The sequence below is a fragment of the Lithobates pipiens genome, unplaced genomic scaffold, assembly GCF_037356315.1.
Source record: "Lithobates pipiens isolate NorthernLeopardFrog02 unplaced genomic scaffold, aLitPip1_a1.2 Scaffold_10, whole genome shotgun sequence".
Taxonomy (NCBI): Eukaryota; Metazoa; Chordata; class Amphibia; order Anura; family Ranidae; genus Lithobates; species Lithobates pipiens.
This window is the reverse complement of record NW_027507686.1, coordinates 79,388,208-79,403,774: the sequence shown is the minus strand read 5'-3', so window position 1 is coordinate 79,403,774 and position 15,567 is coordinate 79,388,208. Positions and strand designations below refer to the sequence as shown.

The following is a 15,567-nucleotide window of genomic DNA, read 5'->3' as shown; positions in this document are numbered from 1 at the left end:
GATGCATTAACAGACAGTTGTAGGTAAAGGTGTCTATGTACAGTGTTCAAATAGAATTTGCAGTAAAGTGTTCCCAGGGTAAAGGTGTCTGTACACAGTGTTCAAATAAAGTGACCAGGGAAAGATTGCAGAAGCTGGGCAATTGCCCTCTCACCAAGGACTGAACCAAACTAAATGCCTTGCAGACAACGACTCTGGAATAGACGTCCATCAGTGGAACTGCCAGCGATGACCCACGGGTGCGGAGCGCAGATGAACGTGATGTTGAGCTGCTGAGTTGGTGCTGCGTAGATGTCTGATGAACAGCAAGCAGAGTTGGGCCTTCCAAGGCCAGGCTGGAATCACTTGGACACCGTAGTAGGCCACAACCTCTCTTTCCCCATCACGGAGAGGTGTGCATTCCGCAAGGCCCAGGAAGAAGAGAGCGAGGGGTGGATGTTCGGTCTCCTTCATAAGATTTTCCAGAAGTCTCCTTGACTGGTAGCAAAGATCCCTGGGATGTGTAGTGCCAGTTAGGCAAAGGAATTGCTGGTCAGAAAGACTACTAATCCCAAAAACCATTGTGTTGGGCTCACCAATATGATGACAGTCACTGGCGTCCAGCATTAAAGAGACACAACTACAGCTAGGGAATGACGAGGCAACACACTGTATTACGCATATAGTCCACCATCGCTACATCAGTAAAATCATTATCTTGGAGTAGAGTGCGGGACATAGGTCCCTCTTCGGTTTTCTGTGAACTTTCTTTTGCTTCCGGCAAAACTAAGACTAGCTAGGGGTGTTGTGGGTTATAGAGGATGATGTACCTGCAGCTTTCTTTTTTGTTAGTCTATAATCGCCTGACGATAACTGCATATAACCCAGTCGTAATGATTAAAGAGCCTGTGTCCCATACTGTACTCCAAAAAAATTATTTTGCTAGTAAGCCAAAAATCCTAGGATGATGTGTATTTTATAAATGCCTTCAACCTCAGAACATGTCTGTTCATAATGTGAAGGCTTAGGCTTCGTGCACATTGGGCTTAAACACGACTGTTGGGAGTAAAAAACGCTCATATAGAGCATTTTTTGTACAAAGTTTAGATGAGTTTAGGAGAGTTTTAGTTTTTTTCTGCCAGTGAGCTCCAATCAGAAACGTGAACCAGAAGATTTTTTTTTCTGCCTCTGAAAGTTGAGCTCAAAATATGCCTCTTAACGTCCTAATGTACATGGACACATAGGATAACATTGAGTTGCTTCTACAGGCAGAACATAAAACTCCTGTAGAAGCAACGTTTTTTAAGCCAGTGTGCATGGAGCCTAATGCCATGTACACACAGTCGCACTTTCTGTGTCCATGTCCTAATGTACATGGACACATAGGATAACATTGAGTTGCTTCTACAGGCAGAATTCTCTGTTTAGTGAGCCAGATTTGCATTTTCACATCATAGCGAAGATGAAAGGTGCCTATTCTGTATACTACAAATTAACCAGCAAAAGGTCATGGATGTGTACTGAAGAACAGCATGCTCATTGCCTAGCTTCAGGTGGAAGCTGCCCAATCTGGAGCTGACAGTGAATAGGGTTCAACCGGATTTTTTGCTGACTGCAAGTTCCCGCTTACATTTTTTTTCATTATGGTGTAAAGATTTGTGTTTATGCTTCTATACTCCAGTTCACAAAAACTAGATGGTTTAGAATTTCTGGTTGCTCAGTTAATTTTGGAATAATTAATATGAAAAATATCATGCCTCTGTATGGGCAATATTTATGTATTAAGACCTTCTGTCTTTATAGGCTATTAGCTCACTGAAGAAGTATCCCCTACCCCTCCATAGTGGAAAGGAGGCCAAAATACTTCAAAACTTTGGAGACGGAATTTGCAAGATGTTGGATGAGAAATTAGAGAAACATGCTGAATATGGTATGTGCTTTCCATTATAAAGCTCTGTTATGTTTTTTTGTTCTTGGTTAATTCAATAGCAGCAGCTCTAAAATATTGTATTTGTATATCATAAGCCTTCTGTGGCTGCTGGAAATGTGGGAGTAAAAGGAGAAAGATTGCTGGAAGAGACTGGATTCACATTAGAACACACAGTGGCTCACAGCAGGAGTCCGGTGCATCTCCATTTACCATTTCAGGTCTGATTTTAGACCCAATTTTGGGCTAAATTCGGACCTCAAACAGACCAAAAGACACACAGGGCTCCTGTGCAATTCGCACTGGAGCTGCTGCGGAGATGTGTGAACCGGCTCCATAGAGAGCCGGTCACAATCTCCTTCTATGTGAATTGGATGCGGTGAAATAGGAGAACCCAGCCTAAAAGCATCCTCATTAAGGATACTGGCTAGCTTATTTCTCCCATCCAACTATGATGTGACATAGGCAATGTGTAAATCTAAAGGGGGTTAGAGTACTTTAAAGAGGGATTCCACCTACAAAAAAAATATTAAAAGCCAGCAGCTATAAATACTACAGCTGCTGACTTTTAATAAATAGACACTCGCCTGTCCCAGGGTCCAGTCATGTCGGCAGCCGAGACCGATCGATTGCGGGTCTCGGCTGCTGCCGCCACCATTCTAGGTGAGGGAATCAGGAAGTGAAGCTTTGCGGCTTCACTTCCCGGTTCCCTACTGCGCATGTGCGAGTCACACAGCGCACTAGGAATGGTCCGCGCTGTCTCGGGGGACCCGTGTGTGTCCCAGCAGACAGCACGGCGGGACAGGAAACGGCATAGACTCCCGTGGGAGTCTATGCCCGGAAGTGGGTGCAAATACCTGTATCTATATCTGTACCCCCCTCCCCTCTGAAAGGTGCCCAATGTGACACCGGAGGGGGCGAGGGTTTTTAAACCCCGCTTTAAAGTTGAATTAACAGTGCGTTTTTATTTATTTATCTATTTTATAGAACAAACAGAGCACAAGCATTGTGTGACACCTTCGTATAATCTTTATTTGACAAGTAAAATGTCATACACACACACAAATGTTTTCTTTATTATCTTGCCATATCACATAAACTGGCAACCAGGAAGAAACATGCCCTATATACTGATACGTTTTTTTGTAATCAAGATTACAAAAGAGAACTTTTAACTGGAAAGGACATTCCTAAAATTGCTTACAATGAGACTGTATCTTTTTTTTTCCCCACTTGAGCACTGACTATCTTATTACGTGTTTTTTATTTATTTATTTTTTTGTATAGTAATATTTAGGGTTGCATCGATACCACTGTTTAAAGACCGAGTACAAGTACCGTTACTTTTTTTCCCAAGTACTTGCCGATGGTGATTACCAATTTTTTTTAATGTCCTTTGACAGTGGCACTAATATGCAGCATGGATAGGTGGCACTAATGAGGCGTGGACTCTGTCAGTATTTTTTTACAATTTTTTGTGTTATGCCCTCCAACAACGGTCGGACATTCCAACCACAAAATCCATCAGATTTTTTCAGACGGATTTTGGCTGAAACTTGTGTTGCATACACACGGTCGGACAAAGTTGTCGGAAAAAACGATCGTTCTGAACGCGGTGGCGTTCGTTGCATATGACGGGACTACATAGAGGCCAGTAGCCAATAGCTTTTGTCTCGTAATTTATTCTGAGCATGCGTGGCACTTTGTCCGTCGGAATTCTCTACAAACGGTCGGAAAAAGTCTGATCGGATTTTGTTGTCTGAAAATTTTAGATCCAGCTCTCAAACTTTTTCCGTCTGAATTTCCAACGGAAAAAGTCCGATAGAGCCCACACACGATCGGATTTTCCAACAATGTAATCCAATCGGACCGTTTCCGTCGGAATTTCCGACCGTGTGTACAGGGCATTACTTTTTTTATTTTTTTACAATGCTTTCTTTTTTTTGGGAGGGGTGAGTGGATGGTGTCAATTTTTTTTTTTTTTAACAATTTAACCTTTTAAATATTTACTTATTACAATTTTTTTTATTATTATTTATTTATTTTTTAGCCCCGTTTGGACTAAACAGTCTAAACAGACCCCCGACATCTCCCTTTTAAGACAGGGAAAAGGACCTAGGACACAAATCTCCAGTCCCTTTCTCTGCAGCCTCAGCTTCACTGACACAGACAGAGACTCTCCCCCATTCATAAACTGAAACATTGTAAACACAATGATCAATGACTCTGTTCGTTCAGAAAAGGAAGAGACGGTAAATTACATATTTACTGGCTCCTTCCTCCTCTCTCCATCCTGACAGATCCAGGGCGGGGGGGGGGGGGGAGCTGGAGGAGGACAGTCGGTAATGATTGATGTGGGCAGTTACAGACACCCATGTCCATGTATAGCTTTTAATAAAGCAGCTGACAGCCACAAAAGGTAGAGGAGGATAAGCAGCTGTCAGCTGCTTTATTAAAAGCTATTCAGGAAGATCGGTGCCTGTAACTGCCCACACTGATCATCTGTGAGGCTGCCCCCCCCCCCCCCCTTTCCACGCTAGTACTTGTGCAAATGCTCAGAATCGGCATGGATACTGGTATCAGTATCAGTGCAACCCTAGTAATATTGGCCCAGTCTGGAAGTAAGTATTCTTATTCCATACATGGGCTATCCCTGCGGAACAGTGTTGCCAGCCTCCTGAAGCGTTTTTTACTGACAAAACATGGAAAATCTACTGACCGGGCAACTTTTTGACAGAACACCTATTAAAAATAAAGACAACTGATTTTTCATCAGTATAAAAACAATATGGAAACACCAACAATACCCATAACAAGCAATTTGCCTGGTTTACACTTAAAACGTCAACACAACGTGACAAATTACCAGCCCCTGATATATGCAGACAGTTGTAAAAATCTGCTTTTTACAAACTGTCCTTAAATTTACTGACGGGTGGCAACCCTGCAGTGGAAGCAGACAATAACTGCAATAGCTGTGACTGGAGGTTTTGATGTCATCACCTGGCCTTTTCAAGTTGGACTTGAGTAACTGCAAAAAAGAAAAAAAAAAAACATGGAATTCAGCTTTAATGTCTATACACATTATAGTCTTACTTACTGACTTCTGACTTTGTGCAAAAATGTGTATGATGAAAATGGTATGGCATAATAAATATTGGGATTTAATTGAACATTTTTGATTTGATAGCATAAAAGCATCTGTGTTGTAATTGTATAGCTCGTTACATGGGAGAGCCTGGGATCACCAGCAACCGTGTTGGTAAAAGTGTCTTTATTTTCCAAAGAGATAATTAGAAATGGCTTCTTTCAGCATGAAACAATAAGAAAAACAGTTCATACTCCTGGTACACAAAATAAAGGTTTTAATTTACTGTCCATGAAACTTGTCCCTTTACAGAGTTTTAAAGTCCCCTGCCTGCTTCCAGAAATCCAGAATTGTTTTCATATTTAGATAGTCCACAATCCTCACATAGGACCCCTTTAACACTGTGGCGTTTTTCAGGCGCTTTAGCGTTAAAAAAAACACCTGTAAAGCGCTTGAAAAGCCTCATCTGCAATTCCAATGTGAAAGCCCAAGTGCTTTCACACTAAGGCGCTGTGCTGGCAAGGCATCAAAAGGTCCTGCAAGCAGCTTCCTTGCAGCGCTGCAAAGAAGCTGCTTGCAGAACTTTTTTTCCCCAGTGTGAAAGGGGTCTCAGTGTGAAACCACTCGGGCTTTCACATTGGGATTGCAGATGAGGCTTCTTACAGGCGCTTTTTTTAATGCTAAAACGCCTGAAAAACGCCCCTATGTGAAAGGTGTCTAAGTGTGTCTTTCCCCACTCACCATCTCTCAGGCACCTGCTGATTGCTTCCTGCCCCTTTCAGCCCCCTCTTGCAGGCTGCTTAACTCCTTCAGAATCAGTCCCTGTAGTCAGGGTTGGAGGCTTCTTTCTCACCCAAAATCTCTCCGAGCCTACAAATTCCAGGCCTTATACCAGGACTTACCAATCCTGGGAAAACCAGGTCAGTTTTTCCCTTTTGCCAAACTAGCACAGAATGTCCCACTCTGCATGGTTAAGAATCCCAGAGTCCTCCCAACTGCTTATTTTAGTCCCATTTAAAGGGACCACAACCCAATAATGTAAGTGCATATCTCCCATCCAGGTTCCATCTGTGGCATCCTTCACAAGCTGAATATATTTGGAGAAGCATATTAAAAGTTAACTTGTGAAACATATACTGTAGAAAATATGGAAGCCAGCCACAAACATAAAGCCTTGGACAACTGCTTGTGAAATTATTGGTGACACAGCTTTGCTGTAGAATTGTGAAAGTCTTTCCTGCAGTGTTATGTCATGTTAGTGTATCCTAGTCCATTAATGAAGCTCCTAGTGACATTTTAAAATACTGACATTCCCAGCGATTGTGGAATAGAGAATTAATATTTGGCCTGGCCTTGCCTTGTATACCAGGTAACTATTCAGTGAACATTTGAGAACCCCAACTTTGCAGGGCCTTTCTTGCCTTCTTCAAACAAATTTTGTTTCAAATCCAGTATGCATTGACATGACAGTTAAAAGAACAAATGCAGTAATGCTTTTTATATTTTTTAATTTCAATAAATTTTTATTAGAATAAACGGTTAGCAACACAATGTTAGAGAATATTCCATACATTTGGACATCAGTAAACATAAACAAGTCACTGTATATTGTATTGAATAACATCTGCAAAAGGAAAAAAACAAGTAGGGGAGGCTTCGAAGCCTGTTTAACCGCTAAAGGTTGTTAATACATTTAACAATTTCACTAGACTAATGAAGAATTTTGTTTACTAGTGTGCAGTGGGATGCGTACCATACAGTCCAATTTGACCATTTAACGCTCATCTTTTGATAGTTACCCTGGGATGCTGCAAAGAGAATTTCATATGTGGCGTGTGTATTCGTTGTCTCAATGACTTCCTGGAAGGATGGGGGGTTTGTCTTCCTCCAATGGCGCAGTATTACTAATCTAGTGCTGATGAGAATATGTGTGACTATTGTTCTGGTTTGTGGTGCAATCTGTTCAATACCTAAGGATAAGACCGCCATAGCCGTACAAGGTGTAATTAGTGACCCAGTAAGGGTAGAGATCAGATGAAATGTTTTAGACCAAAGCTGCAGTAGAGCTGAGCGGCTTCATAGGACATGGTATAATAATGTGCCAGTTTCTCCGCAGTTTCTCCAACAAAGGGGGGAATTCTGAGAAGAGAATTTGGAAATTCTATAAGGTGTTAAGTACCACCTCAGCATTAATTTATGGGTTGTTTCCCAGAGGTTAGCACTTTTGGTTGCCTTAAAGGTAATTTGTAAAGCCTTAACCCATTGGGCTGCGGGGTACTCTGCGCCTAGCTCTCGCTCCCATACTTTAATGTTAGTGGATTTTTAAAAATTTGTCTTAGAGTGTAAAAGGCAGTAAAATAGGGATATACCCCTTATAGCAGTGTGGTGGTTAGTAAGATAAAGGACTACTCACCACGGTAATTGTATGAGAAGGTTGGGGTTTTTCGTAAGAAAGTGGGTTACTTGCAGATATCTATAGCGGTCATTATCATGTAGGCCAAACTCCGCTTGTAATGCAGCAAACATTTTAGGATAAGGGCCTGCCATCAAGTCTGTTATGTTTTTGATACCCCTGGCCACCCATTTGTTCATATTCAAGTCCGGGATTAGCAATGGGATACATGAGATTGGAAATGGTATCGCTTTTAAAGCCTGCTCTGAAAAATCTAAAGATGAGAACTGCTTCCAAATACTTAAGGTGGCCTCCATGGTAATAGATATGTGTGTGTGGGCCTTAGGGGAAAGGGTGTAAGACAAAAGTAGATCTACCAGTTCATTCCCAGAGATCTGTGACTTTTCCAACTCCACCCATCTAGGGCCTTGCGAGTGGTAAAACCAAGCCCTGGTTTGTGATAGAATAGCAGCAGAGTGGTAATCTTTCAGTAAAACATGTCCTATACCTCCTGCATTTTTAGTCTTGATCAGTTTTTTAAAAGCACATCGAGCCCTTTTACCTTGCCATAAATATTTGTTTAGCATAGACTGCGCTTTGATAAAAAAAGAGTTTGGGAGTACGATGGGCAATGCTCGGTACAGGTATAACAGCTGCGGAAGCACCAGCATCTTAAAGGTTGCCAATCGGCCTGTCCAAGACAGTTCTACTTTTGATAATTCCTGCAATTTGGCACTAAGGACAGCTAGAAAGGGAGAGTAATTGGCTGCATAAAGATCAGCTGTGGATGCCGTGGGGGTTATTCCCAAGTATTTGATCCCATCTTGCTTCCATATGTAAGGAAAATCTGACATAAGTTTCGCTTGGACCAGTGGGTCCACACCTAGGCCCATTATGTAGGATTTAGTCTCGTTGACTTTATAATAGGATATCTTATTAAACATATTGAGGGTTGAGTGAACCGAAGCCAGGGAAGTTTCCACGTCTGTTAAAATCATTATAATGTCATCTGCGAATAGGCTGATTGTGTGAGTTGAGTTTGGTGTAGGAAAGCCTGTGATGCCCGGATGAGATCGGATATGGATAGCCAGAGGTTCCATCAACAGATTAAAGATTATGGGGGATAGGGGGCATCCCTGTCTAGTGCCGTTTGTAATATGAAACGGCTTAGATAGTACTCCAGATGTATAGATTCGGGCCGAGGGCTTAGAATATAGGGCCAAAATGGCATTTAATATACTGCCAGAGAAACCAAATCTCTGCAACACCTGAGTGTGGTACCGCCAGTGGATTCGATCAAAGGCCTTCTCTGCATCCAAGGCCAACAGCAGAGAAGGCCTCCGGTGTAACTTGGCCAAGTGAATGATATTTGTCAGTCTACACGTGGCATCAGATGTTTGACACCCCTTAATGAAGCCTGTCTGGTCATGATGTATGAGCGATGGGAGAAGGTCCAATAATCGGAAGGAAACAATCTTAGCATAAATCTTTAGGTTGATGTTGAGAAGTGATATGGGCCTAAAATTTGGAAGCGTGTTGGGTTCCTTCCCTGGCTTTGGCAGTGTCACAATGATAGCATTTAACATCTCAGGGGGGAAGGAGGCAGAGGCAGCAGCAGTATTAAAAACCTGTTCCAAATACGGAGTCAATAAAAGTTTGAAGGTTTTATAATAATCCCCAGAGAACCCATCTGAGCCTGGGGATTTATTATGTGGAAGGGAATCAATGGCCATATGTACTTCAGCTTCACTGAATGGACGATTTAGAATCAATAATTGTTCCTGTGAAATATTAGGGATATTTAGATTGCCCAGAAATGATTGAATTGCTTCAGAGGTGGGCTGAGCGGTATTTGGGTAATTTTTTAAATTATATAAAGAGCTGTAATATTAACTAAAAGCGTCCACTATCTCCTGGGGTTGGTAAAGCTTGCTGTGGGTGATGGGATGTATTGTATATGGAATCCTAGATTTTTGTCTCAAGTACTTTACTCTGTTTGATACATTTTTACCTGCCTTATTCCCCGTGGCATAATATGACATTTTGAGCTAGGAGCATTCTTAGCTCATACCTCAACCAACTAAGTTGGTTGGAGGCCTTACATGATGGGTTATGTTTGTTGTATGTTTCTTTTTTTTTTTTTTTTTTTTGCTACTTCAGCGAATTTATCAGCGAGGTGTCAATCAACTCAACGTTCATTATAATTTACCTCGTCTTAACATCACATCATTGTAGCTCTTCTTTTTAGTAAACCTTTTCAATCAGGAACTTTATTCATTTATACATTAAAAGAGCCAAGAAAAAGGGAAAGACCACCAAGTCCTCCTATAATATCCCTTAAAATTTACCCCTTAACCTCCTTCGCCATATATCTTCACTTAATTTATTCCCCTCCCCCCAATCCCTCTCTTTTTTTTTTCCATATTCATTAAGGGTGCAAAGGGAAGAGGTAAGTAACCCGTATCCTACGGCAAGACTTCAAGTATCAACTCTCGTTCGTGCCTCCTCCTCTCTTTGTCCCCTTAAACTCTCTACTTCCCCCTCCCTCCCCCCTCCCTGTTCCTGGTTTCTATCCCTCAGGGTTCTACTTTAAACCTCACTTCCACTAAACCTTTCCCGTATTTATGCCTGCGTTATTTCCTCCACATATCGCCAAGATTTTTTAAATTTTTCCCAGAGATCCCATTTCCTGTCCCTCTCCTCCTTTATGGCTGTTACCTCATCTCCGCCCTCCTCAGTTTCCATATATTGTATTTCGGTTACCCGACGAATCCAATCCTGGATTTTAGGGCTTTCTTTTTCTCTCCATTTTCTCGGGATGAGATTTTTTGCGGTGTCTAAAAAAATAGGGACTAATGATGCTTTATATTGGTTAATTGTCTCCTCTGTCCCGTGAAATAACACCGTCCATGGGTCCTCTCTGATCGTTTTTCCCGTTACCACCTTTATTAGTTCAATTATCTTCTTCCAATAATCTAATATTTTGGGACAATCCCACCATATATGGCCCATACTCCCGATAGACTTACATCCTCGCCAGCACTCCGGCGATTGATCGTTTCTAAACCTGCTGAGTTTGTCAGGGGTGGCATACCACCTTGCTATACATTTGTAGTTTGTTTCTATTAATTTATTCCCTCCCCCCGCAAAGTGAATTAAAGTTAATATTTTCTTTCTAATTTGGGTATTACATTGTACCCCCAGTTCTTTCTCCCACTTTTTAAAGAATGCCGGCTCCTCCAGTTCGTCCCCCTCTGAAAATATTTTATAAATCAAACCAATATATTTTCTTTTTTTTGTTGTTTTATCCTGCTGACACAATTGTTCAAAGGGTCTTAGTTCTTCCTTACTCCGTAAAGGATGGGGAAGCTTTAACACAAATGTTCTTAACTGGAGGTACCGCCATTCGTCCAACCTCAATAATTCTGTGTCTTCTCTTAGTGCTTGAAATGTGATTAAATTATCTTCTACTAATATATCTTTTAATTGTGCATTATCTTTTAATATCCAGTTTCCCCCTATTTCTCGTTGTCCTGGTGGGAAGTAATCATTGTCTTTCAAATAGATCAACGGTGAATTGTACCTCCATTTTTTTTGCGTGTGTAATTGATCCCATAATTTAAAAACTAGTCGTGTAATCTTGTGAGTGTTTAAGCCTAAAGTCCTATATTGTGGCGGATTCCAAATTATTCTTCCTAAAAGTGTTTGTGAAAGCGTGTTTTCAATACCTACCCATCTTTTATCCTTTACCTCTTTCGCCCAGTCTACCACCCGAGACAGAACTACTGCCTTGTAATATCTTTTTATATCCGGGGCTGCCACCCCCCCTTGATCTTTCCCTCTCCTTAATACCGCGTACGAGATTCTCGGTTTTTTATTTTGCCATATAAACTTCGATATTATCTTCCTTAAAACTGAAAAATAAGTCGCAGGGAGTGCAATGGGCATCATTTGAAATTTATATGTTATCTTCGGGACTAAAATCATTTTTACCACATTTATCCGACCTAACCACGAAAGATGGCTAGCTGAGATTTTCTTTATTTCGCTCTTGATTTCTTCTAATAAAGGGATATAGTTTTTTAAGTATAGTTTTCTTAAGTTATTCGACAGGAGGACCCCCAGATATTTAATTTCTTTACGCCAGGGAAAGAAGAATTGTGCACTTAATCTCTCCTCTTCTTGTTTACAGATGTTTATATTTAAAACTTCTGATTTACCAGGGTTAATTTTTAGGTTGGAAATCTGTCCGAACTCTTCCATTATTTTTAACAAATTCGGGATCGTAATCCTGGGATTTGTGATGAAGAAGAGCACGTCGTCCGCGTAAGCGGCTAATTTGTGTTCCTCTTGCCCTATTCTAATCCCTGTGATATCTGGGTTATTACGAATTGCGGCCAGCAAGGGTTCAAGGGAGATCACAAACAATAGGGGCGACAGTGGACACCCTTGTCTGGTCCCGTTGCTCATTTGCAGCAGGGTCGAAGATTCTCCATTGACCTTAACCGTCGCTTGTGGGTTCTTATATAATGCCTTGATCCAATATATCATCCTCGGGCCCACCCCAATCTCTTCTAGTGTTTCTAACATGAGTCCCCAGTCTACCCTGTCAAATGCTTTTTCAGCATCAATTGACAGGAATAGACCTGGGGACCCTCTATCTTTTAAAGCTTGGGTAAGGAGCAAGGCCCTTATTCCGTTGTCCCTGCCCTCTCTCTCAGGGACAAACCCGACTTGGTCCGGATGGATCAGTTTTGTCATATTTTTAATCTTGCAGCTATTACTTTAGCGTATAGTTTTACGTCTGTATTTAGGAGCGCGATAGGCCTGTAATTACCACAAAGAGTCTGATCTTTCCCCTCTTTCGGAATCAAAGTAATCGCGGCCCGCAATGTTTCCCTCCCCATATCATATTCAGTGCCTAATCCATTAATATATTTGCACAAGTGGGGGACTAAGAGTTCCTTAAATTTTTTTTAGTACGAAATTACGAACCCATCCGGACCCGGGCTCTTCCCTGAGGCTGTCTCTTTTAAGGCCTTATAGATTTCTTCTTCAGTAATGGGACTCTCCATGTCCTCCCTCTCCTCGTCTGTCAGGCGGGGCATTTTGGCTTTACATAAAAACTCTTTCATTTTCTCTTTTTGCCCTATTCCCAGTTCCCCTCTCTTTTCCACATTGTACAAGGCCTCGTAATATTGTTTGAATACTTCTGCTATTTTCCCAGACATGTATACCATTTTACCCTTCTTATCCTTTATTTTGTCGATGAAGTTGACCCCTCTTTTACTTTTCACTTGTCTCGCTAAATTTTTTCCTATTTTATTTTCCCAGTAGTACCTTTCTCTGGCTCTACCCAAAAATGCCCTTCTAGTTTCTTCCTCATAAATATCTTTAAGTTCCTCTCTCTTATTAATCAATCGATGAAAGGTCTCCTGTTGTTGGCCCCCTTGCATTTTATGCTTCTGCTCTAGACTATAGACCTCTCTCATTAACTTCTCCTTTTCTTCTTTTCTTTCCTTTTTTTTCCTGGTCCCTATAGCTATAAGGATACCCCTGACATAAGCCTTATGGCCCTCCCATAGGGCAGCTCCCGATACCTCTTCTGTACTATTTGTTCTAAAATAAAATTCTATCTCTTTCTGTATAATGTCCACCACTTTCTTATCACAAAGGAGCTCCTCATTTAATCTCCAGGAATAGGGGCGTCTCTGTGTCCCGGGTATCTTCAGCTTCATTGCAACTGGGGAGTGATCTGAGAAAGTTACGATTTCTATTTTCGTTTCCGAGACCAACTCCAGTAACCTATGTTCGACCAAGATGTAGTCCAGCCTGGTATACGTCCCGTGCACTGGGGAAAAAAATGTGTAATCTTTTGTTTTTTCATGCTGTATCCTCCATACATCTGTCAGTTGACTACTCCTCAACTGAAGTTTTACTTTTTTTTATATTTTTCACATTCCTCCCCCTTGCACCGGACGTACTATCAGCTGCTGGGTCCAAGCAAAAATTAAGGTCCCCTGCTACTATTACTTCTCCTTTCTTAAACTCCGCTAGCCTCCCCAATGTTTGTATCAGATATCTCTCTGGGTTTTTGTTTGGGCAATATATGTTAGCTAGGGTAATCTTTCTGTCTCCTATTTTCCCGTTCAAAAAGAGGTATCGCCCCTCTGGGTCGGACAACCTATCGCACACCTCATATTTATTGCCCTTCTCAAACCCGATAGCCACTCCCTTAGCCCTCCTAATTGGTGAATCTCCGTAAATCCAGGTTGGATAGTTCGCGGAGTGCAATTTCACATTTGTGTCTTGTGTAAAATGCGTCTCTTGTAGAAAAATTATTTCTGCTTTATATTGTTGTAGTTCTTTTAAAAGCTTAAACCTCTTATCTGGCGAATTCAGACCCTTAACATTGTATGACACTAATTTTATCTCAGCCATCCAAACCTATTCTGGGGACCTTTACTCCGCACCTTTTGGTATATCTTAGTACCCCCCCAGGAACCTTTCCCCCCCCCTCACCCCTCTCCCTCCCCCCCCTACCCACCCTCTCAGCCCGTTCCGAGCTTCTGCTTTGCATAGTGAGTGTTACTCCCTTTGCAAGCCCAATCACCTAGGGTATGACCTTAACTGCGTCCCCTCTCCTCCCACCTCCCCATAGACCCCAATCCCCCACCTTCCCCCCCAACCACGCCTCCCCCCCCCCCCCCCAAGATCGAAAACAAAGAATATCGGGAAAAACAGGAAAAGACCGTTGAACCTCTACTGAGTTGCCTACAGTTCCCCCTTCCTGGGCCTCTTAATCCTTACACCTCCCAAGGGTCTAATGGGATCAGGGGGATAGGAATTCCTATATTATTGCAGAAGTCCTCAATTTCATCTAGGTTTTTGAGCTTAAGCGTCCTCCCCTCCTTCTGCACTAAAAGCGCTGCCGGAAAACCCCAGCTATATTTTACATTTGCGTTTCTCAATTGGTCCAATAAGGGCTTTAATCTTCTTCTGCGAGCCAGGGTTCCCGATGCCAGGTCCTGGAAGATCTGTAACGCTACTCCTTCATATTGAATTGGGGCCAGGCCTCTAAGCTTACTCCAGATGTTCGCCTTATCTTCGTATTGCTGGAACTTTATTATTACGTCCCTCGGGGTTTCTTCCCTCAACCCTTGAGGTTTCCTTATTCTGAGCGCACGTTCTAACTTTAACTCTGACCCTTCTTCTTTTCCCAATAAGGGATTAAATATCTTTCCCATTTTTATGCCCAGGTCTTCTCCCGATTGTTCAGGCAATGATCTAATTCTCAGGTTTTGTTTTCTGCTTTGATTTTCCTGTTCCTCCATCTTATGTCGGGTCTCTCTATGCGCTTCCTGCGATTTCTTTACTTGTATTTTTAATTCCAGTATTTCCCTGGCCTGTCTTCCTGTTTGATCCTCCATTTCTTCTACTCGCTTCAATAAGTGCCCCATGTCCTTCCTTACAGTTAGGATCTCGGCTTTAATTATATTTTCTAATTTTAGGAACATTTCCTGCATTTCCCCCTTTGTGGGTATCTGAGATGGGGTCCCATCTTGCCTTCGTCCACTCTCCTGATCCCCCTCTTCTCCCGAAGAGTCTCCTCTTGCCCCCTCCGGTTTTCCAACTTCCTTCCTCCGCTCTCTCCCCCCTCTCTGATTTCCCTCAAAACCTGGGCTTTTTTGACTTGTTTCTTTTAAATATTTTTGAATTGAACTGGAATTCAAGCTCTCCCTTGAGTTTTTGGGCTCATTCGTTCTCGTGTTTTTTCCCTTCATATTTTCCTTCGTCTTTCTTTTCCCCAGGATTTCCCAGGGACCACCTTCCCAGCGGTTCTCTTATTAGGGTTTACTCTTATATTATTACCGCGCTACCTCTAGTTTTAAACTTCCAAGTTCGTATTAGAAGTGGCTTGCCTACATACAGGCACCGTCCTTTTAAGTACTTTCATTCCGTCTTTGCCATATAATTAGGCCACCAAATCAAGGGAAAGGGTTAAAAAAAAAAAAAAAGCCCTCAGCCCAGTATACTTTTGACCCAGGTTCCTGCGCCCCAACTTTGTTATTCCATTAGATGTCTCCTTCTCTTTATCCAGTTCAGTATATTTTTATTTATTTATTTGTTTATTTATTTTTTATTTTTTTCCTTCCAACCGTTCCTACTTTGGAATCAACT

General features: G+C 41.8%; 1 protein-coding gene across 1 annotated transcript in view; it reads left to right on the top strand.

Moving 5' to 3' along the window:
• Positions 1-15,567, top strand: part of MUS81 (MUS81 structure-specific endonuclease subunit) — a 326,264-nt gene that overhangs the window by 97,584 nt on the left and 213,113 nt on the right. The window contains exon 4 of the mRNA XM_077456093.1: positions 1,783-1,909. Within this exon, the coding sequence (XP_077312219.1) occupies positions 1,783-1,909 (127 nt within the window). The remainder of the gene's footprint in view (positions 1-1,782; positions 1,910-15,567) is intronic.